General features: G+C 49.8%; 1 protein-coding gene and 2 long non-coding RNA genes across 4 annotated transcripts in view; all 3 read right to left on the bottom strand.

The window, feature by feature from the left end:
* Positions 1-6,309: 6,309 nt before the first annotated feature.
* On the bottom strand, positions 6,310-7,058 carry LOC127925300 (uncharacterized). Its single transcript, XR_008120432.1, has 2 exons — positions 6,875-7,058; positions 6,310-6,581 (listed from the first exon to the last, which is right to left on the bottom strand). It is a non-coding gene; the product is annotated as an uncharacterized LOC127925300 (long non-coding RNA).
* Positions 7,059-7,111: 53 nt separating this feature from the next.
* On the bottom strand, positions 7,112-22,569 carry LOC127925289 (capping protein inhibiting regulator of actin dynamics-like; the record flags this gene model as incomplete). Its single annotated transcript, XM_052510153.1, has 5 exons — positions 22,522-22,569; positions 21,480-21,932; positions 15,492-15,609; positions 13,228-13,335; positions 7,112-7,243 (listed from the first exon to the last, which is right to left on the bottom strand). Coding segments are annotated over exons 2-5 (795 nt in total), but the record flags the coding sequence as incomplete, so codon positions are not given.
* Positions 22,570-22,709: 140 nt separating this feature from the next.
* The window catches only part of LOC127925294 (uncharacterized), a 3,022-nt gene continuing 611 nt past the window's right edge, over positions 22,710-25,120 (bottom strand). The window contains exons 2-3 of one of the 2 annotated variants that reach the window (XR_008120353.1): positions 23,924-24,315; positions 22,710-23,168 (exon numbers count right to left, since the gene is read on the bottom strand). This is a non-coding gene — a long non-coding RNA (uncharacterized LOC127925294). Of the gene's footprint in view, positions 23,169-23,874; positions 24,316-25,120 lie in introns of both variants that reach the window. The other variant, XR_008120352.1, reaches the window with a different exon arrangement.

The following is a 25,120-nucleotide window of genomic DNA, read 5'->3' as shown; positions in this document are numbered from 1 at the left end:
TTAGAGACCAGGGGGGTGAGCGTACGCATCATCGACTACTCCCTCTCCAGGCTCGAGATCGGTCAGTCCACCTCTCTCTCTCTGTCTCTGTCTGTCTGTCTCTCGCTGTCTGCCTCTGTCTGTCTGTCTGTCTCTCTCTCTCTGTCTCTCTCTCTCTCTCTCTCTCTGTCTCTCTCTCTCTCTCTCTCTGTCTGTCTCTCTGTCTCTCTCTCTGTCTCTCCCTCTCTGTCTCTCTCTGTCTCTCTGTCTGTCTCTGTCTGTCTGTCTGTCTGTCTCTCTCTGTCTCTCTCTGTCTCTCTCTGTCTCTCTGTGTGTGTGTGTGTCTCTCACCGTGTCCTGTGACATCTCAGAGGATGAGGAGTTGTTCCAGGGCCTGGAGACCTGCAGTCTGACATCTACAGACTCATGAGACAGTCTCGGGTACGTCTGTCTGGGGGTTACCATGGAGAACGGGTCTGTCTGTCCATGGAGTCTGTCTGTCCGTCTGGGGTCCGGGTTATCTGTCTGTCTGGTCTGTGGGGTGGTCTGTCTGTCTGTCTCTAACCTGTCTCTCTCTCTCCTACAGTAACAAGTGGGGTGACTCCAGCCCCATTCCTGTGTTGTGGCTCCACTACCTGTCCAAGCTGCTGACTATGACCTATAAGAGTCTGGGGGCTGGGCTGTCTGCAGGCCAGGTTGGACCTGCAGCGTTTCCCTCTGTCCTCACCTTCCGATCTGTCTCTGACATCTGTCAACTGTGGCCTGTCCAATGAGAAAGAGTCTGTCTGTCTGTCTGTGTGTCTGTCTGTCTGTGTCTGTCTCTGTGTGTGTGTGTGTGTGTGTGTGTGTGTGTGTGTGTGTACTGTAGTTGTTGTCTCTAGCGGGATGCTGTGGTTAGCGGGATGCTCTGGTGGTGCGGGATGCTAAGTGGTTAGCCAGGATGCTATGGTTAGACCTGCTAGTGGTTGCAGGATGCTACAGAGCTCAGGATGCTAAGTGGTTAGCGGGATGCTGTCTGCGGTAGGCTACCATTGTGTGAATCCAGTCGTAACTTCTTTGGGGTGAACTCTACAATATTTATAAACCCAGAAGACTGTAATGGCTTTGTATTCTAAAATTAAAAAGGGGTTTTGTTATTAAACGTTGAATTAAGAAACGATGACCAAAAACTGTGTTGGTCAGATTTTTTTGTCTATCTCGCAAAGATTCCTGTCCCTCTCTCTCCTCAGTCAACAACGTGGGGTACAGAAATCTGTTACCCACCGAACTGCGGATCTGAACGCTTTAATGATCTCACCGCTCCAAAACATACGTCACGATAAACTAGCTCCCTGACAACGAAAAATACCCGAGCCCTGAAGCTTCCAGAAAAGTGGAACGGAAATGGCGCCACACCAAACAGGAAGTCTTCTGACTAGCTGGACAGTACCTATAAGAGCCCTCACTGCTGCTCCACCAAACTGGGTCTTCTGACTAGCTTGGAGAGAGTACCGTTCGGAGCCCTCACTGCTGCTCCACCAAACAGGAAGTCTTCTGACCTTGGAGAGACAGTACCGATCTGAGCCTCTGACTGCTGCTCCACCAAACAGGAAGTCTGTCTCCTAGCTTGAGAGAAGATCGAAGAGTGTGTGTGTGTCATCCTGTGTGTGTGTGTGTGAGAATAAAGTAATCCGTGTGTGTGTGTGTGTGTGTCCACCTGGTGTCTTCCCTCCAGTGTGTGGATGTGTGTGTGTTTGTGTGTTTAACTCTGAGTCTGTCTAAACAAATTGTATGTTGACTAGCTTGGTTAGGCAAAAGGATGCTAAGTGGGATTAAAATGCTGGTCCACCTATCAGTGAGTTAGACCAGGATGCTACATGCTGGTTAGCAGGATGCTACCTGGTTGGTAGCAGGATGCTAACATGGTAGCCCTCACCTAACAACATGTGGTTAGCATGACAACAACATGGTAGCTAACATGGTAGCATCACATGACAACTGGTGGCAACACAACATGACAACACAGAGTGGTAGCAATGACAACATGGTAGGCACAACATGGTTGTGACGACACAGAGTGGTGCAACACATGACAACACAGGAAGTCAACACATGACGACTCAGAGTGGTAGCAACACATGACAACACAGAGTGGTAGCAACACATGACCACAGAAGACTGTACATGACGACTTTGTATTCTGCCCTTTGAGTGGTAGCAAACAGGTGGTTTTGCTATGAAACAGCTTGGTAGCATTGAAGAAACAGAGGGTACAACACAAAACAGAGTGTTTGACTCTGTGACAGACAGAGTGGTTTTTTGACGACAGAGTGGTAGCAACACAACGCAAAGAGTGGTTAGCCAGGATGCTACAGAGTGGTAGCAGACATGCAACCAGAGTGGTAGCAACACATGACGACGGGGTAGCAAAATGATGACACAGAGTGGTAGCAACACATGCAGGATGGTGCAACCATGACTACAGAGTGGTAGCAACACAAACAGGAGTGGTAGCAACACATGATGACACAGAGTGGTAGAACACATGACGAACAGAGTGGTAGCAACACATGACACAGAGTGGTAGCAACACATGACAACACAGAGTGGTAGCAAACATGGAAGTCTTAGCAACACATGATGACAGCTTGGAGAGACAACACATGACGACAGAGCCCAACACTGCTGCACAGAGTGGTAGCCACTGAAACAGGAAGTGGTAGCTTCTGACTAGCTTGGTAGAGACACAGAGTGGTTACCGTTGACGAAGAGCCCTCACTGCTGCTCCACCAAACAGGAAGTCTTCCTGACCAGCTTGCAACACATGAGAGACAGAGTGGTAGCAACACATGACGTATCAGAGAGCAACCATGACGACTGCTGCTAGCACCAAACTGGAAGGTCTTCTCATGACAACAGCTTGGTAGAGACAGACGACACAGAAGGTAGCACACATGACGACTCACTGCTGCTCCACCAAACAGGAAGTCTTCGACTAGCTTGGAGACAGTACTGATGACACAGAGAGCCACATCACACAGAGTGCTCCATGACAAACAGGAAGTCTTCATGAAGACACAGAGTGGTAGAGACATGACCACAGATGGAGCCCTCACATGACTGACACAGAGTGGTACCAAACAGGAAGTCTTCTGACTGAGCTTGGAGAGACAGTACCGAGTGGTCAAGAGCCAGACTGCTGCTCCACCAAACAGGAAGTCTTCCATGACCAGCTTGGAGACAGTACCGATGACACAAGAGCAACTGACACTGCTGCTCCACCAAACAGGAAGTCTTCCGACCAGCTTGGAGCAACACATGATGACAGAGTGGTATCAAAGAGCCCTCACTGCTGCTCCATGAAACAGGAAGTCTTAGCAACACATGACCAGAGTGGAGAGACAGTGACCGTACAGAAGAGCCCTCACTGCTGCTCCATGACAAACAGGAAGTCTTCTGACTAGCTTGGAGAGACAGTACCAGATGGAAGAGCCCTGATGACTGCTGCTCCACCAAACAGGAAGTCTTCCATGACCAGCTTGGAGAGACAGTACCGATCAAGAGAGCCCTCACTGCTGCTCCACCAAACAGGAAGTCTTCCATGACCAGCTGGAGAGACAGTACCAGAGTGGTAGCAACACATGATGACACAGAGTGGTAGCAACACAAACAGGAAGGTAGCTCCACCAAGAGTGGTAGCAACACATGACGACACAGTGGTAGCAACACAGACCACAGAGTGCTGCTCCATGAAACAGGAAGTCTACACATAAAAGAGTGGTAGCAACCATCGACACAGAGTGGTGCTCCATTTAATGACAGAGTCTTCAATGACGAGCAGAGTGGTAGCAACACATGACGACAAGAGTGGTAAAACCATGACGACACAGAGTGGTAGCAACACATGACAACACAGAGTGGTAGCAACACATGACGACAAGAGTGGTAGCAACACATGACGACACAGAGTGGTAGCAACACATGACAGCAACACATGACGACACAGAGTGGTAGCAACACATGACGACACAGAGTGGTAGCAACACATGACAGAGTGGTAGCAACACATGACGACACAGAGTGGTAGCAACACATGACGACACAGAGTGGTAGCAACACATGACAACACAGAGTGGTAGCAACACATGACGACACAGAGTGGTAGCAACACATGACGACACAGAGTGGTAGCAACACATGATGACAGAGTGGTAGCAACACATGACGACACAGAGTGGTAGCAACACATGACTACACAGAGTGGTAGCAGACATGACCGTACAGAGTGGTAGCAACACATGACGACACAGAGTGGTAGCAACACATGACGACACAGAGTGGTAGCAACACATGACGACAGAGTGGTAGCAACACATGACGACACAGAGTGGTAGCAACACATGATGACAGAGTGGTAGCAACACATGACGACACAGAGTGGTAGCAACACATGATGACACAGAGTGGTAGCAACACATGACGACACAGAGTGGTAGCAACACATGACGACACAGAGTGGTAGCAACACATGACGACACAGAGTGGTAGCAACACATGACACACAGAGTGGTAGCAACACATGACAACACAGAGTGGTAGCAACACATGAAGACACAGAGTGGTAGCAACACATGATGACACAGAGTGGTAGCAACACATGACATGGTAGCAACACATGACGACACAGAGTGGTAGCAACACATGACAACAGAGTGGTAGCAACACATGAAACACAGAGTGGTAGCAACACATGACGCATGGTAGCAACACATGACGACACAGAGTGGTAGCAACACATGACGACACAGAGTGGTAGCAACACATGATGACACAGAGTGGTAGCAACACATGATGACACAGAGTGGTAGCAACACATGATGACACATGGTAGCAACACATGACGACACAGAGTGGTAGCAACACATGATGACACAGAGTGGTAGCAACACATGACAGAGTGGTAGCAACACATGACGACACAGAGTGGTAGCAACACATGATGACACAGAGTGGTAGCAACACATGACACAGAGTGGTAGCAACACATGACAACACAGAGTGGTAGCAACACATGACGACACAGAGTGGTAGCAACACATGACGACACAGAGTGGTAGCAACACATGACGACACAGAGTGGTAGCAACACATGACGACACAGAGTGGTAGCAACACATGATGACACAGAGTGGTAGCAACACATGATGACACAGAGTGGTAGCAACACATGACGACACAGAGTGGTAGCAACACATGACGACACAGAGTGGTAGCAACACATGACGACACAGAGTGGTAGCAACACATGACGACACAGAGTGGTAGCAACACATGACAACACAGAGTGGTAGCAACACATGACGACACAGAGTGGTAGCAACACATGACGACACAGAGTGGTAGCAACACATGACGACACAGAGTGGTAGCAACACATGATGACACAGAGTGGTAGCAACACATGACGACACAGAGTGGTAGCAACACATGACGACACAGAGTGGTAGCAACACATGACGACACAGAGTGGTAGCAACACATGACGACACAGAGTGGTAGCAACACATGACGACACAGAGTGGTAGCAACACATGATGACACAGAGTGGTAGCAACACATGACGACACAGAGTGGTAGCAACACATGACGACACAGAGTGGTAGCAACACATGACGACACAGAGTGGTAGCAACACATGATGACACAGAGTGTCATTTATAAATAAGTTTTAATAAGTTTTATAAATAAGCATCAACCAGTGGGTCTTGCGACGGGTATACAGAGATAACCAGTTTTCAGAGGAGTATATAATTGTCCCTAGAATTTCTCCGCAAACAGCTGGAGGCAGGGCTTTCTTCTATCGAGCTCCATTTTTATGGAATGATCTGCCTACCCATGTGAGAGACGCAGACTCGGTCTCAACCTTTAATTCTTTACTGAAGACTCATCTCTTCAGTGGGTCATATGATTGAGTGTAGTCTGGCCCAGGAGTGTGAAGGTGAACGGAAAGGCACTAGAGCAACGAACCACCCTTGCTGTCTCTGCCTGGCCGGTTCCCCTCTTTCCACTGGGATTCTCTGCCTCTAACCCTATTACAGGGGCTGAGTCACTGGCTTACTGGTGCTCTTTCATACCATCCCTAGGAGGGGTGCGTCACTTTAGTGGGTTGAGTCACTGATGTGATCTTTCTGTCTTGGTTGGCGCCCCCCCCTTGGGTTGTGCCGTGGCGGAGGTCTTTGTCTGAACAACAGTCACCTGGTTCAGGAAACAGCCCCCCTCCAGTATCTGAACAACAGCCCCCCCTCCAGTATCTGAACAACAGCCCCCCCCTCCAAACCACAGACAGCAGAGTAGATATAAATAAAATACTTTATTCCACATTATAATTATAATACAATACATCTGCATTGAACAGGCATAGTTTTGGTCTGTCAGGTGTTTGTTTAAAGCTGAGTGTGTTGTACAGGTGTGTAGAGGTCACCTGTGTGTGTGTGTGGTGTGTGTGTGTGGGGGGGTGGGGTGTGTGTGTTCAGAAGGAGAAGTACTTCGTGTACCAATCCTGCTTCTGAGGGTCCCGCCCCTCTGCCCCCTGGCCACTCCCCCTCTGCTCCAAATATGGGCTCCTGGGAACACAGGAAGCACATTTTAGACTGCTGGGGGACAGACAGACAGACAGACAGACAGACAGACAGACAGACAGACAGACAGACAGACAGACAGAGAGTCAGACAGATAGATAGACAGACAGACAGACAGACAGACAGACAGAGAGAGAGAGAGACAGACAGAAATACAGAAGGAGACAGACAACTATGGGATGATACTCTTAGACAGACAGAGAAGGACATTGGGCTTTGTGAAGGAACACAGACAGCGCTATTGGCTGTGCTGTTTCCATAGATACAGTATCTGTTACCTGGTTGACTGGCTGTTCAGGTGTGGGCGGAGCTCCTGCGAGGGTGAGGTGACGTGTCGAATCCCGTGTCGAGGCTCGGGGAGGGAGGATGGACAGAGGGGGAGTGGGGTGGTGGGAGCAGGGGGGAGAGGAGTGGGGGTCCGAGAGAGAGGGGGCCGCGACCGCTGGGATCCAAACTGGGAGACCTGGGAGTACGGGGAGGGAGGGGGAGGAACGGGGAGAGAGGAGGAGGCGTAGGGCAGAGTTGAGGAGGGGGGATGTTGGGGGAGGCAGGGGAGGGGGTGTCGTGGGGAGGAGGACGCTCCTCTCATAGGCGCTGAGGTTTGGAATGCTGGTGACGCGGGGCGGAGAATCCTCCACACGCTTCCTCTGAAACACAACGTCATGACGACGACATTCATACAACACTAGTTAATCCCACCAATACAACACTAGTTAATCCCACCAATACAACACTAGTTAATCCCACCAATACAACACTAGTTAATCCCACCAATACAACACTAGTTAATCCCACCAATACAACACTAGTTAATCCCACCAATACAACACTAGTTAATCCCACCAATACAACACTAGTTAATCCCACCAATACAACACTAGTTAATCCCACCAATACAACACAGTGCATAACTTGTTAATCCCACCAATACAACACTAGTTAATCCCACCAATACAACACTAGTTAATCCCACCAATACAACACAGTGAATAACTAGTTAATCCCACCAATACAACACTAGTTAATCCCACCAATACAACACTAGTTAATCCCACCAATACAACACTAGTTAATCCCACCAATACAACACTAGTTAATCCCACCAATACAACACTAGTTAATCCCACCAATACAACACTAGTTAATCCCACCAATACAACACAGTGAATAACTTGTTAATCCTACCAATACAACACTAGTTAATCCCACCAATACAACACTAGTTAATCCCACTAATACAACACTAGTTAATCCCACCAATACAACACTAGTTAATCCCACCAATACAACACTAGTTAATCCCACCAATACAACACAGTGAAACACTAGTTAATCCCACCAATACAACACAGTGAAACACTAGTTAATCCTACCAATACAACACTAGTTAATCCCACCAATACAACACAGTGAAACACTAGTTAATCCCACCAATACAACACTAGTTAATCCCACCAATACAACACAGTGAAACACTAGTTAATCCCACCAATACAACACAATGAAACACTAGTTAATCCCACCAATACAACACTAGTTAATCCCACCAATACAAAACTAGTTAATCCCACCAATACAACACTAGTTAATCCCACCAATACAACACTAGTTAATCCCACCAATACAACACTAGTTAATCCCACCAATACAACACTAGTTAATCCCACCAATACAACACTAGTTAATCCCACCAATACAACACTAGTTAATCCCACCAATACAACACTAGTTAATCCCACCAATACAACACAATGAAACACTAGTTAATCCCACCAATACAACACTAGTTAATCCCACCAATACAACACTAGTTAATCCCACCAATACAACACTAGTTAATCCCACCAATACAACACTAGTTAATCCCACCAATACAACACTAGTTAATCCCATCAATAAAACACTAGTTAATCCCACCAATAAAACACAGTGAAACACTAGTTAATCATACCAATACAACACTAGTTAATCCCACCAATACAACACAGTGAAACACTAGTTAATCCCATCAATACAACACTAGTTAATCCCACCAATACAACACTAGTTAATCCCACCAATACAACACAGTTAAACACTAGTTAATCCCACCAATACAACACAGTTAAACACTATTTAATCCCACCAATACAACACTAGTTAATCCCACCAGATACAACACTAGTTAATCCCACCAATACAACACTAGTTAATCCCACCAATACAACACTAGTTAATCCTACCAATACAACACTAGTTAATCCTACCAATACAACACTAGTTAATCCCACCAATACAACACAGTGAAACACTAGTTAATCCCACCAGATACAACACTAGTTAATCCCACCAATACAACACTAGTTAATCCTACCAATACAACACTAGTTAATCCCACCAATACAACACAGTGAAACACTAGTTAATCCCACCAATACAACACTAGTTAATCCCACCAATACAACACTAGTTAATCCCACCAGATACAACACTAGTTAATCCCACCAATACAACACTAGTTAATCCTACCAATACAACACTAGTTAATCCTACCAATACAACACTAGTTAATCCCACCAATACAACACTAGTTAATCCCACCAATACAACACTAGTTAATCCTACCAATACAACACTAGTTAATCCCACCAATACAACACTAGTTAATCCCACCAGATACAACACTAGTTAATCCCACCAATACAACCCTAGTTAATCCCACCAATACAACACAGTGAAACTCTAGTTAATCCCACCAATAAAACACAGTGAAACACTAGTTAATCCCACCAATACAAAACTAGTTAATCCCACCAATACAACACAGTGAAACTCTAGTTAATCCCACCAATAAAACACAGTGAAACACTAGTTAATCCCACCAATACAAAACTAGTTAATCCCACCAATACAACACTAGTTAATCCCACCAATACAACACTAGTTAATCCCACGAATACAACACTAGTTAATCCCACCAATACAACACTAGTTAATCCCACCAATACAACACTAGTTAATCCCACCAATACAACACTAGTTAATCCCACCAATACAACACAATGAAACACTAGTTAATCCCACCAATACAACACTAGTTAATCCCACCAATACAACACTAGTTAATCCCACCAATACAACACTAGTTAATCCACTACCAATACAACACTAGTTAATCCCACCAATACAACACTAGTTAATCCCACCAATACAACACTAGTTAATCCCACCAATACAACACTAGTTAATCCCACCAATACAACACTAGTTAATCCCACCAATGCAACACAGTTAAACACTAGTTAATCCCATCAATACAGCACAGTTAAACACTAGTTAATCCCACCAATACAACACTAGTTAATCCCACCAATACAACCCTAGTTAATCCCACCAATACAACACAGTGAAACACTAGTTAATCCCACCAATACAACACAGTGAAACACTAGTTAATCCCACCAATACAACACTAGTTAATCCCACCAATACAACACTAGTTAATCCCACCAATACAACACTAGTTAATCCCACCAATACAACACAGTGAAACTCTAGTTAATCCCACCAATACAACACAATGAAACACTAGTTAATCCCACCAATACAACACTAGTTAATCCCACCAATACAACACAGTGAAACACTAGTTAATCCCACCAATACAACACAGTGAAACTCTAGTTAATCCCACCAGATACAACACTAGTTAATCCCACCAAATACAACACAGTGAAACACTAGTTAATCCCACCAATACAACACAGTGAAACACTAGTTAATCCCACCAATACAACCCTAGTTAATCCCACCAATACAACACAGTGAAACACTAGTTAATCCCACCAATACAACACTAGTTAATCCCACCAATACAACACTAGTTAATCCCACCAATACAACACAGTTAAACACTAGTTAATCCCACCAATAAAACACAGTGAAACACTAGTTAATCCCACCAGATACAACACTAGTTAATCCCACCAAATACAACACAGTGAAACACTAGTTAATCCCACCAATAAAACACAGTGAAACACTAGTTAATCCCACCAAATACAACACAGTGAAACACTAGTTAATCCCACCAATACAACACTAGTTAATCCCACCAATACAACACAGTGAAACTCTAGTTAATCCCACCAATACAACACTAGTTAATCCCACCAATACAACACTAGTTAATCCCACCAATAAAACACAGTGAAACACTAGTTAATCCCACCAAATACAACACAGTGAAACACTAGTTAATCCCACCAATAAAACACAGTGAAACACTAGTTAATCCCACCAATACAACACAGTGAAACACTAGTTAATCCCACCAGATACAACACTAGTTAATCCCACCAAATACAACACAGTGAAACACTAGTTAATCCCACCAATACAACACTAGTTAATCCCACCAATACAACACAGTGAAACACTAGTTAATCCCACCAAATACAACACAGTGAAACACTAGTTAATCCCACCAATAAAACACAGTGAAACACTAGTTAATCCCACCAATACAACACAGTGAAACACTAGTTAATCCCACCAGATACAACACTAGTTAATCCCACCAAATACAACACAGTGAAACACTAGTTAATCCCACCAGATACAACACTAGTTAATCCCATCAATACAGCACAGTTAAACACTAGTTAATCCCACCAATACAACACTAGTTAATCCCACCAATACAACCCTAGTTAATCCCACCAATAAAACACAGTGAAACACTAGTTAATCCCACCAATACAACACAGTGAAACACTAGTTAATCCCACCAGATACAACACTAGTTAATCCCACCAAATACAACACAGTGAAACACTAGTTAATCCCACCAATAAAACACAGTGAAACACTAGTTAATCCCACCAATACAACACAGTGAAACACTAGTTAATCCCACCAATACAACACTAGTTAATCCCACCAATACAACACTAGTTAATCCCACCAATACAACACTAGTTAATCCCACCAATACAACACAGTGAAACACTAGTTAATCCCACCAATACAACATTAGTTAATCCCACCAATACAACACAGTGAAACACTAGTTAATCCCACCAATACAACACTAGTTAATCCCACCAATAAAACACAGTGAAACACTAGTTAATCCCACCAATACAACACTAGTTAATCCCACCAATACAACACTAGTTAATCCCACCAATACAACACTAGTTAATCCCACCAATACAACACTAGTTAATCCCACCAATGCAACACAGTTAAACACTAGTTAATCCCATCAATACAGCACAGTTAAACACTAGTTAATCCCACCAATACAACACTAGTTAATCCCACCAATACAACCCTAGTTAATCCCACCAATACAACACTAGTTAATCCCACCAATGCAACACAGTTAAACACTAGTTAATCCCATCAATACAGCACAGTTAAACACTAGTTAATCCCACCAATACAACACTAGTTAATCCCACCAATACAACACTAGTTAATCCCACCAATGCAACACAGTTAAACACTAGTTAATCCCACCAATACAACACTAGTTAATCCCACCAATACAACGCAGTGAAACACTAGTTAATCCCACCAATACAACACTAGTTAATCCCACCAATACAACGCAGTGAAACACTAGTTAATCCCACTAATACAACACTAGTTAATCCCACCAATACAACACTAGTTAATCCCACCAATACAACGCAGTGAAACACTAGTTAATCCCATCAATACAACACAGTTAAACACTAGTTAATCCCACCAATACAACACTAGTTAATCCCACCAATACAACGCAGTGAAACACTATTTAATCCCACCAATACAACACTAGTTAATCCCACCAATGCAACACAGTTAAACACTAGTTAATCCCATCGATACAACACAGTTAAACACTAGTTAATCCCACCAATACAACACTAGTTAATCCCATCAATACAGCACAGTGAAACACTAGTTAATCCCACTAATACAACACTAGTTAATCCCACCAATACAACACTAGTTAATCCCACCAATACAACGCAGTGAAACACTAGTTAATCCCATCAATACAACACTAGTTAATCCCACCAATACAACACTAGTTAATCCCACCAATGCAACACAGTTAAACACTAGTTAATCCCACTAATACAACGCAGTGAAACACTAGTTAATCCCATCAATACAACACAGTTAAACACTAGTTAATCCCACTAATACAACACTAGTTAATCCCACCAATACAACACAGTTAAACACTAGTTAATCCCACTAATACAACACTAGTTAATCCCACCAATACAACACTAGTTAATCCCATCAATACAACACAGTTAAACACTAGTTAATCCCACTAATACAACACTAGTTAATCCCACTAATACAACACTAGTTAATCCCACCAATACAACACTAGTTAATCCCACTAATACAACACTAGTTAATCCCACTAATACAACACTAGTTAATCCCACCAATACAACACTAGTTAATCCCACTAATACAACACTAGTTAATCCCACTAATACAACACTAGTTAATCCCACCAATACAACACTAGTTAATCCCACCAATACAACACTAGTTAATCCCACCAATACAACACTAGTTAATCCCACTAATACAACACTAGTGAAACACAAAGACAACAGAGGAGTGTGTGTGTCACCCTCATAGTTGGTGTAACGATCCCGGGGTGTGGCCTGTTGTCATGGAGCCTGAGGGTTCCGTTGTCCCCGGCAACCGGAGGATGAAGATGCAGCTGATGTCGTTCCTCCTGGAGAAACAATGAGACATCAGGTGCGTGGGGTAGGAGTAGGGGTGGAGTGTAGGGTAGGAGTAGGGGGTAGGAGTAGGGGTGGAGTGGGGGGGTAGGAGGGGTAGGGGTGGAGTGGGGGGTAGGAGTGGGGTAGGAGTAGGGGGTAGGAGTGGGGTTGGAGTGTGGGGTTGGAGTGGGGGTAGGAATGGGGTTGGAGTGTGGGGTTGGAGTGGGGGTAGGAGTGGGGGGTAGGAGTAGGGGGTAGGAGTGGGGTTGGAGTGTGGGGTAGGAGTGGGGGTAGGAATGGGGTTGGAGTGGGGGTAGGAGTGGGGGGGTAGGAGTGGGGGGTAGGGGTAGGGGGGTAGGAGTGTGGGGTAGGAGTGGGGGTAGGAGTAGGGGGTAGGAGTGGGGTTGGAGTGTGGGGTAGGAGTGGGGGTAGGAGTAGGGGGTAGGAGTGGGGTTGGAGTGGGGGTAGGAGTGGGGGTGGGTGGGGGGGGTAGGGGTGGGGTAGGAGTGGGGGGTAGGAGTAGGAGGTAGGAGTGGGGTTGGAGTGGGGTAGGAGTAGGGGGGGTAGGAGTGGGGTTGGAGTGGGGGGTTGGAATGGGGGTAGGAGTGGGGTTGGAGTGGGGGGAGTAGGGGGTAGGAGTGGGGGGTTGGAGTGTGGGGTAGGAGTGGGGGTAGGAGTAGGGGGTAGGAGTGGGGTAGGACTGGGGGTAGGAGTGGGGTAGGAGTGGGGGGGTAGGAGTGGGGGGGGTAGGAGTGGGGGTAGGAGTAGGGGGTAGGAGTGGGGTAGGACTGGGGGTAGGAATGGGGTTGGGTGGGGGGTAGGAGTGGGGGGTAGGAGTGGGGGGGTAGGAGTAGGGGGTAGGAGGGGTTGGAGTGTGGGGTAGGAGTGGGGGTAGGGGGTAGGGGGTAGGAGTGGGGTTGGAGTGTGGGGTAGGGGTGGTGGGGGGGTAGGAGTAGGGGGTAGGAGTGGGGTTGGAGTGTGGGGTAGGAGTGGGGGGGGTAGGAGTAGGGGGTAGGAGTGGGGGTAGGAGTGTGGGGTAGGAGTAGGGGGTAGGAGTAGGGGTAGGGGGTAGGAGTGGGGTTTGGAGTAGGGGGTAGGGTGGGGGGGGTAGGAGTAGGGGGTAGGAGGGGTGGGGTTGGAGTGTGGGTAGGAGTGGGGTTGGAGTGTGGGGTGGGAGTAGGGGGTAGGAGTGGGGTTGGAGTGTGGGGTAGGAGTGGGGGGTAGGAGTAGGGGGTAGGACTGGGGGGGGGGGTAGGGGGGAGTGGGGGTAGGAGTAGGGGGTAGGGTGGGGTTGGGTGTGGGGTAGGGAGTGTGGGGTAGGAGTAGGGGGTAGGAGTGGGGTTGGAGTGGGGGGTAGGAGTGGGGGGGTAGGGGGTAGGGGGTAGGAGTGGGGTTGGAGTGGGGGTAGGAGTGGGGGTAGGAGTAGGGGGTAGGAGTGGGGTTGGAATGTGGGGTAGGAGTGGGGGGTTGGAGTAGGGGGTAGGAGTGGGGGTTGGAGTGGGGGTAGGAGGGGGGTAGGAGTGGGGTTGGAGTGGGGGTAGGAGTAGGGTAGGGAGTGGGGTAGGAGTGGGGGTAGCTGTGTTTGGGGTAGGAGTGTGGTAGGTGTGTGTGGGGGTAGGTGTGTATGGGGAAGGTATGGGGGGTAGAAGTGGGGTAGGTGTGTGGGGTTAGGAGTGGGGTAGATGTGTGGGGTAGGAGTGTATGGGGTAGGTATTTGGGGGTAGGAGGGGGGTAGGTGTGTATGGGGTAGGTGTGTATGGGGTAGGTGTGTGTGCGGTAGGTGTGTGTGAGGTAGGTGTGTGTGAGGTAGGTGTGTGTGCGTAGGTGTGTGTGGTGCGGTAGGTGTGTGTGTGCGGTAGGTGTGTGTGCGGTAGGTGTGTGTGCGGTAGGTGTGTGTGCGGTAGGTGTGTGTGAGGTAGATGTGTGTGCGGTAGGTTTGTGTGAGGTAGGTGTGTGTGAGGTAGATGTGTGTGCGGTAGGTGTGTGTGAGGTAGGTGTGTGTGCGGTAGGTTTGTGTGAGGTAGGTAGGTGTGTGTGAGGTAGGTGTGTGTGAGGTAGGTGTGTGTGAGGTAGGTGTGTGTGCGGTAGGTGTGTGTGAGGTAGGTGTGTGTGCGGTAGGTGTGTGTGCGGTAGGTGTGTGTGCGGTAGGTGTGTGTGCGGTTCTTACCACCAGGCGTTTGATTAGCTGGTTCCTCTCAGTGAGTCTCTCCTGGAGTCTTCCCATCTGGAGATCATCACAGAGATGAACCTCCCTCCTCCTGCACCTCTCCTCACGCTCCCGTAGCCTGGGAACACACACACGTTAACCACACCCCTCTCCTCCTCCAGCCTGGGAACACACACACGTTAACCACACCCCTCTCCTCCTCCAGCCTGGGAACACACACACGTTAACCACACCCCTCTCCTCCTCCAGCCTGGGAACACACACACGTTAACCACACCCCTCTCCTCCTCCAGCCTGGGAACACACACACGTTAACCACACCCCTCTCCTCCTCCAGCCTGGGAACACACACACGTTAACCACACCCCTCTCGTCCTCCTGCTGGGAACACACACACGTTAACCACACCCCTCTCCTCCTCCAGCCTGGGAACACACACACGTTAACCACACCCCTCTCCTCCTCCTGCTGGGAACACACATTAACCGCCCCCCTCTCCTCCTGATGGGAACACATTAACCACACCCCTCTCCTCCTGCTGGGAACACACATTAACCCCACCCCTCTCCTCCTGCTGGGAACACACATTAACCGCCCCCCTCTCCTCCTGATGGGAACACATTAACCCCACCCCTCTCCTCCTGATGGGAACACACATTAACCCCACCCCTCTCCTCCTGCTGGGAACACACATTAACCCCACCCCTCTCCTCCTGATGGGAACACACATTAACCCCACCCCTCTCCTCCTGCTGGGAACACACATTAACCCCACCCCTCTCCTCCTGCTGGGAACACATTAACCCCACCCCTCTCCTCCTGCTGGGAACACACATTAACCCCACCCCTCTCCTCCTGATGGGAACACACATTAACCCCACCCCTCTCCTCCTGCTGGGAACACATTAACCCCACCCCTCTCCTCCTGATGGGAACACACATTAACCCCACCCCTCTCCTCCTGCTGGGAACACACATTAACCCCACCCCTCTCCTCCTGATGGGAACACATTAACCCCACCCCTCTCCTCCTGCTGGGAACACACATTAACCGCCCCCCTCTCCTCCTGATGGGAACACATTAACCCCACCCCTCTCCTCCTGATGGGAACACACATTAACCCCACCCCTCTCCTCCTGATGGGTACACACATTAACCCCACCCCTCTCCTCCTGCTGGGAACACACATTAACCCCACCCCTCTCCTCCTCCTGCTGGGAACACACATTAACCCCACCCCCTCTCCTCCTGCTGGGAACACACATTAACCCCACCCCTCTCCTCCTGCTGGGAACACACATTAACCCCACCCCTCTCCTCCTGCTGGGAACACACATTAACCCCACCCCTCTCCTCCTGCTGGGAACACATTAACCCCACCCCTCTCCTCCTGCTGGGAACACACATTAACCCCACCCCTCTCCTCCTGCTGGGAACACACATTAACCCCACCCCTCTCCTCCTGCTGGGAACACACGTTAACCCCACCCCTCTCCTCCTGATGGGAACACATTAACCCCACCCCTCTCCTCCTGCTGGGAACACACATTAACCCCACCCCTCTCCTCCTGCTGGGAACACACATTAACCCCACCCCTCTCCTCCTGCTGGGAACACACATTAACCCCACCCCTCTCCTCCTGCTGGGAACACACATTAACCCCACCCCTCTCCTCCTGCTGGGAACACACATTAACCCCACCCCCTCTCCTCCTGCTGGGAACACACATTAACCCCACCCCTCTCCTACTGCTGGGAACACATTAACCCCACCCCTCTCCTCCTGCTGGGAACACACATTAACCGCCCCCCTCTCCTCCTGATGGGAACACATTAACCCCACCCCTCTCCTCCTGATGGGAACACATTAACCCCACCCCTCTCCTCCTGATGGGAACACACATTAACCCCACCCCTCTACTCCTGCTGGGAACACACATTAACCCCACCCCTCTCCTCCTCCTGCTGGGAACACACATTAACCCCACCCCTCTCCTCCTGCTGGGAACACACATTAACCCCACCCCTCTCCTCCTGCTGGGAACACATTAACCCCACCCCTCTCCTCCTGCTGGGAACACGTTAACCCCACCCCTCTCCTCCTGCTGGGAACACATTAACCCCACCCCTCTCCTCCTGCTGGGAACACATTAACCCCACCCCTCTCCTCCTGCTGGGAACACACATTAACCCCACCCCTCTCCTCCTGCTGGGAACACACATTAACCCCACCCCTCTCCTCCTGCTGGGAACACACATTAACCCCACCCCTCTCCTCCTGCTGGGAACACACATTAACCCCACCCCTCTCCTCCTGCTGGGAACACATTAACCCCACCCCTCTCCTCCTCCTGCTGGGAACACACATTAACCCCACCCCTCTCCTCCTGATGGGAACACACATTAACCCCACCCCTCTCCTCCTGCTGGGAACACATTAACCCCACCCCTCTCCTCCTGATGGGAACACACATTAACCCCACCCCCCTCTCCTCCTGCTGGGAACACACATTAACCCCACCCCTCTCCTCCTGCTGGGAACACATTAACCCCACCCCTCTCCTCCTGTTGGGAACACACATTAACCCCACCCCTCTCCTCCTGCTGGGAACACACATTAACCCCACCCCTCTCCTCCTGTTGGGAACACACATTAACCCCACCCCTCTCCTCCTGATGGGAACACATTAACCCCACCCCTCTCCTCCTGCTGGGAACACACATTAACCCCACCCCTCTCCTCCTGCTGGGAACACATTAACCCCACCCCTCTCCTCCTGCTGGGAACACATTAACCCCACCCCTCTCCTCCTGTTGGGAACACATTAACCCCACCCCTCTCCTCCTGTTGGGAACACATTAACCCCACCCCTCTCCTCCTGTTGGGAACACACATTAACCCCACCCCTCTCCTCCTGCTGGGAACACATTAACCCCACCCCTCTCCTCCTGCTGGGAACACACATTAACCCCACCCCTCTCCTCCTGCTGGGAACACATTAACCCCACCCTCTCCTCCTGATGGGAACACACATTCACCCCACCCCTCTCCTCCTGCTGGGAACACACATTAACCCCACCCCTCTCCTCCTGCTGGGAACACATTAACCCCACCCCTCTCCTCCTGCTGGGAACACACATTAACCCCCCCTCTCCTCCTGATGGGAACACATTAACCCCACCCCTCTCCTCCTGATGGGAACACATTAACCCCACCCCTCTCCTCCTGATGGGAACACACATTAACCCCACCCCTCTCCTCCTGCTGGGAACACACATTAACCCCACCCTCCTCCTCCTCCTGCTGGGAACACACATTAACCCCACCCCCTCTCCTCCTGATGGGAACACACATTAACCCCACCCCTCTCCTCCTGCTGGGAACACACATTAACCCCACCCCTCTCCTCCTGATGGGAACACACATTAACCCCACCCCTCTCCTCCTGCTGGGAACACATTAACCCCACCCCTCTCCTCCTGCTGGGAACACACATTAACCCCACCCCTCTCCTCCTGATGGGAACACACATTAACCCCACCCCTCTCCTCCTGCTGGGAACACACATTAACCCCACCCCTCTCCTCCTGCTGGGAACACACATTAACCCCACCCCTCTCCTCCTGCTGGGAACACACATTAACCCCACCCCTCTCCTCCTGCTGGGAACACACATTAACCCCACCCCTCTCCTCCTGCTGGGAACACATTAACCCCACCCCTCTCCTCCTGCTGGGAACACACATTAACCCCACCCCTCTCCTCCTGCTGGGAACACACATTAACCCCACCCCTCTCCTCCTGCTGGGAACACACATTAACCCCACCCCTCTCCTCCTGCTGGGAACACACATTAACCCCACCCCTCTCCTCCTGCTGGGAACACACATTAACCCCACCCCTCTCCTCCTGTTGGGAACACACATTAACCCCACCCCTCTCCTCCTGCTGGGAACACATTAACCCCACCCCTCTCCTCCTGCTGGGAACACACATTAACCCCACCCCTCTCCTCCTGTTGGGAACACATTAACCCCACCCCTCTCCTCCTGCTGGGAACACACATTAACCCCACCCCTCTCCTCCTGCTGGGAACACATTAACCCCACCCCTCTCCTCCTGCTGGGAACACACATTAACCCCACCCCTCTCCTCCTGCTGGGAACACACATTAACCCCACCCCTCTCCTCCTGTTGGGAACACACATTAACCCCACCCCTCTCCTCCTGTTGGGAACACACATTAACCCCACCCCTCTACTCCTGCTGGGAACACACATTAACCCCACCCCTCTCCTCCTGCTGGGAACACACATTAACCCCACCCCTCTCCTCCTGCTGGGAACACACATTAACCCCACCCCTCTCCTCCTGCTGGGAACACATTAACCCCACCCCTCTCCTCCTGCTGGGAACACATTAACCCCACCCCTCTCCTCCTGCTGGGAACACACATTAACCCCACCCCTCTCCTCCTGCTGGGAACACACATTAACCCCACCCCTCTCCTCCTGCTGGGAACACACATTAACCCCACCCCTCTCCTCCTGCTGGGAACACACATTAACCCCCCCCCTCTCCTCCTGTTGGGAACACACATTACCCCCACCCCTCTCCTCCTGCTGGGAACACATTAACCCCACCCCTCTCCTCCTGCTGGGAACACACATTAACCCCACCCCTCTCCTCCTGCTGGGAACACATTAACCCCACCCCTCTCCTCCTGCTGGGAACACACATTAACCCCACCCCTCTCCTCCTGCTGGGAACACATTAACCCCACCCCTCTCCTCCTGTTGGGAACACATTAACCCCACCCCTCTCCTCCTGTTGGGAACACACATTAACCGCCCCCTCTCCTCCTGATGGGAACACATTAACCACACCCCTCTCCTCCTGCTGGGAACACGTTAACCCCACCCCTCTCCTCCTGCTGGGAACACACATTAACCCCACCCCTCTCCTCCTGCTGGGAACACATTAACCCCACCCCTCTCCTCCTGCTGGGAACACATTAACCCCACCCCTCTCCTCCTGCTGGGAACACACATTAACCCCACCCCTCTCCTCCTGCTGGGAACACACATTAACCCCACCCCTCTCCTCCTGCTGGGAACACACATTAACCCCACCCCTCTCCTCCTGCTGGGAACACACATTAACCCCACCCCTCTCCTCCTGCTGGGAACACATTAACCCCACCCCTCTCCTCCTGATGGGAACACACATTAACCCCACCCCTCTCCTCCTGCTGGGAACACACATTAACCCCACCCCTCTCCTCCTGCTGGGAACACATTAACCCCACCCCTCTCCTCCTGCTGGGAACACACATTAACCCCACCCCTCTCCTCCTGCTGGGAACACACATTAACCCCACCCCTCTCCTCCTGCTGGGAACACACATTAACCCCACCCCTCTCCTCCTGCTGGGAACACACATTAACCCCACCCCTCTCCTCCTGCTGGGAACACACATTAACCCCACCCCTCTCCTCCTGCTGGGAACACATTAACCCCACCCCTCTCCTCCTGCTGGGAACACATTAACCCCACCCCTCTCCTCCTGCTGGGAACACACATTAACCCCACCCCTCTCCTCCTGCTGGGAACACACATTAACCCCACCCCTCTCCTCCTGATGGGAACACATTAACCCCACCCCTCTCCTCCTGCTGGGAACACACATTAACCCCACCCCTCTCCTCCTGCTGGGAACACACATTAACCCCACCCCTCTCCTCCTGCTGGGAACACACATTAACCCCACCCCTCTCCTCCTGCTGGGAACACACATTAACCCCACCCCTCTCTCCTGCTGGGAACACACATTAACCCCACCCCCTCTCCTCCTGCTGGGAACACACATTAACCCCACCCCTCTCCTACTGCTGGGAACACATTAACCCCACCCCTCTCCTCCTGCTGGGAACACACATTAACCCCACCCCTCTCCTACTGCTCCACACTCCAGTGTGTTACTCACTCTGTCTCCAGGGCCACTATGCGAGTCTGTAGCTCTGCCTGACAGCTGCTGTATTCACACACCAGACTCTGCATCGCTCTCCTGTGCTCTCTCTTCACTTCCTCTCTCCTCTCCTCCTCTTCCTCCTTCCTCCTCTTCTCCTCCTCCTCCGTCTTCCTTCTCTTCTCCTCGTCCACCTTCCTCTTCTCCTCAACCTCGGCCTCTCTCCTCTTCACCTCCTCTCTCCTGTTCTCCTCCTCCGTCCTCTTCTCCTCGTCCCTCCTCTTCTCCTCCATCTCTCTTCGCGCCTCCTCTTCTCTCATCTCTTCTTCTCTCTGTTCCTCCCGTTGTTTCTGAGCCTCTTCCAGTTTCTCCACCTCTTCTCTCAGTCTGTCCACCTCCACTCTCAGTCGTTGGGCTTCCTCCTCTCTCTCCTTCTGCTCTCTTTCTCTTCCCATCGCCTCCTCTCCCGACCTGGAAGAGTAGAGAGGAAGAGTAGAGAGAGAGGAAGAGTAGAGAGAGAGGAAGAGTAGAGAGGAGAGGAAGAGAAGAGTAGAGAGGAAGAGTAGAGTAGGAGAGTAGAGAAGAAGAGTAGAGAGGTAGAGTAGAGAGGAAGAGAGAAGAGTAGAGAGAGAAGAGTAGAGTAGAGAGAGGAAGAGTAGTGAGGAGGAAGAGGAAGAGAGAGGAAGAGAAGAGGAAGAGAGAGAGGACAGAAAGGGATAAGATGAGGAGGTGTGTGTGTGTGTGTGTGTGTGTGTGTGTGTGTGTGTGTGTGTGTGTGTGTGTGTGTGTGTGTGTGTGTGTGTGTGTGTGTGTGTGTGTGTGTGTGTGTGTGTCTGTGTCTCTGTGTGTGTCTGTGTCTCTGTGTGTGTGTGTCTGTGTCTCTGTGTGTGTGTGTGTGTGTGTGTGTGTGTGTGTGTCTGTGTGTGTGTGTGTGTGTGTGTGTGTGTGTGTGTGTGTGTGTGTGTGTGTGTGTGTGTGTGTGTGTGTGTGTGTGTGTGTGTGTGTGTGTGTGTGTGTGTGTGTGTGTGTGACAAACACCTGTGTGTGTGTGTGTGTGTACCTCAGTACAGTGTTCTCCCTCTGTAGTTCCAGAACGGCAGAGCGACTCTCATCCTAACAACTGGTACTGATTCTGCAAACACCTGGTACTGATTCTGCTGCTTCAGGTCCTAAACACACAAACACCTGACTGATTCTGCTGACAAACACCTGGTACTGATTCTGCTGCTTCAGGTCTTCAGGTCCTACACACACAGAGACAAACACCTGGTACTGATTCTGCTGCTTCAGGTCCTAGACACACAGAGACAAACACCTGGTACTGATTCTGCTGCTTCAGGTCCTACACACACAGAGACAAACACCTGGTACTGATTCTGCTGCTTCAGGTCCTACACACACAGAGACAAACACCTGGTACTGATTCTGCTGCTTCAGGTCCTAAACACACAGAGACAAACACCTGGTACTGGTTCTGCTGCTTCAGGTCCTACACACACAGAGACAAACACCTGGTACTGGTTCTGCTGCTTCAGGTCCTAAACACACAGAGACAAACACCTGGTACTGGTTCTGCTGCTTCAGGTCCTACACACACAGAGACAAACACCTGGTACTGATTCTGCTGCTTCAGGTCCTACACACACAGAGACAAACACCTGGTACTGATTCTGCTGCTTCAGGTCCTAAACACACAGAGACAAACACCTGGTACTGATTCTGCTGCTTCCTAAACACACAGAGACAAACACCTGGTACTGACTACACACACAGAGACAAACACCTGGTACTGATTCTGCTGCTTCAGGTCCTACACACACAGAGACAAACACCTGGTACTGATTCTGCTGCTTCAGGTCCTACACACACAGAGACAAACACCTGGTACTGATTCTGCTGCTTCAGGTCCTACAACACAGAGACAAACACCTGGTACTGATTCTGCTGCTTCAGGTCCTAACACACAGAGACAAACACCTGGTACTGATTCTGCTGCTTCAGGTCCTACACACACAGAGACAAACACCTGGTACTGATTCTGCTGCTTCAGGTCCTAGAGACAAACACCTGTACTGATTCTGCTGCTTCAGGTCCTACACACAGAGACAAACACCTGGTACTGATTCTGCTGCTTCAGGTCCTAAACACACAGAGACAAACACCTGGTACTGATTCTGCTGCTTCAGGTCCTACACACACAGAGACAAACACCTGGTACTGATTCTGCTGCTTCAGGTCCACACAGAGACAAACACCTGGTACTGATTCTGCTGCTTCAGGTCCTACACAGAGACAAACACCTGGTACTGATTCTGCTGCTTCAGGTCCTAAACACAGAGACAAACACCTGGTACTGATTCTGCTGCTTCAGGTCCTACACACAGAGACAAACACCTGGTACTGAGACAAACACCTGGTACTGATTCTGCTGCTTCAGGTCCTACACACACAGAGACAAACACCTGGTACTGATTCTGCTGCTTCAGGTCCTACACACACAGAGACAAACACCTGGTACTGATTCTGCTGCTTCAGGTCCTACACACACAGAGACAAACACCTGGTACTGATTCTGCTGCTTCAGGTCCTACACACACAGAGACAAACACCTGGTACTGATTCTGCTGCTTCAGGTCCTACACACACAGAGACAAACACCTGGTACTGATTCTGCTGCTTCAGGTCCTACACACACAGAGACAAACACCTGGTACTGATTCTGCTGCTTCAGGTCCTACACACACAGAGACAAACACCTGGTACTGATTCTGCTGCTTCAGGTCCTACACACACAGAGACAAACACCTGGTACTGATTCTGCTGCTTCAGGTCCTACACACACAGAGACAAACACCTGGTACTGATTCTGCTGCTTCAGACAAACACCTGGTACTGATTCTGCTGCTTCAGGTCCTACACAGAGACAAACACCTGGTACTGATTCTGCTGCTTCAGGTCCTACACACACAGAGACAAACACCTGGTACTGATTCTGCTGCTTCAGGTCCTACACACACAGAGACAAACACCTGGTACTGATTCTGCTGCTTCAGGTCCTACACACACAGAGACAAACACCTGGTACTGATTCTGCTGCTTCAGGTCCTACACACACAGAGACAAACACCTGGTACTGATTCTGCTGCTTCAGGTCCTACACACACAGAGACAAACACCTGGTACTGATGGTACTGATTCTGCTGCTTCAGGTCCTACACACACAGAGACAAACACCTGGTACTGATTCTGCTGCTTCAGGTCCTACACACACAGAGACAAACACCTGGTACTGATTCTGCTGCTTCAGGTCCTACACACACAGAGACAAACACCTGGTACTGATTCTGCTGCTTCAGGTCCTACACACACAAACACCTGAGACAAACACCTGGTACTGATTCTGCTGCTTCAGGTCCTACACACACAGAGACAAACACCTGGTACTGATTCTGCTGCTTCAGGTCCTACACACACAGAGACAAACACCTGGTACTGATTCTGCTGCTTCAGGTCCTACACACACAGAGACAAACACCTGGTACTGATTCTGCTGCTTCAGGTCCTACACACACAGAGACAAACACCTGGTACTGATTCTGCTGCTTCAGGTCCTACACACACAGAGACAAACACCTGGTACTGATTCTGCTGCTTCAGGT

Source organism: Oncorhynchus keta, unplaced genomic scaffold (genome assembly GCF_023373465.1).
Source record: "Oncorhynchus keta strain PuntledgeMale-10-30-2019 unplaced genomic scaffold, Oket_V2 Un_contig_5411_pilon_pilon, whole genome shotgun sequence".
Taxonomy (NCBI): Eukaryota; Metazoa; Chordata; class Actinopteri; order Salmoniformes; family Salmonidae; genus Oncorhynchus; species Oncorhynchus keta.
The sequence above is the reverse complement of the archived record's forward strand: the minus strand, read 5'-3'. Positions and strand labels throughout refer to the sequence as shown.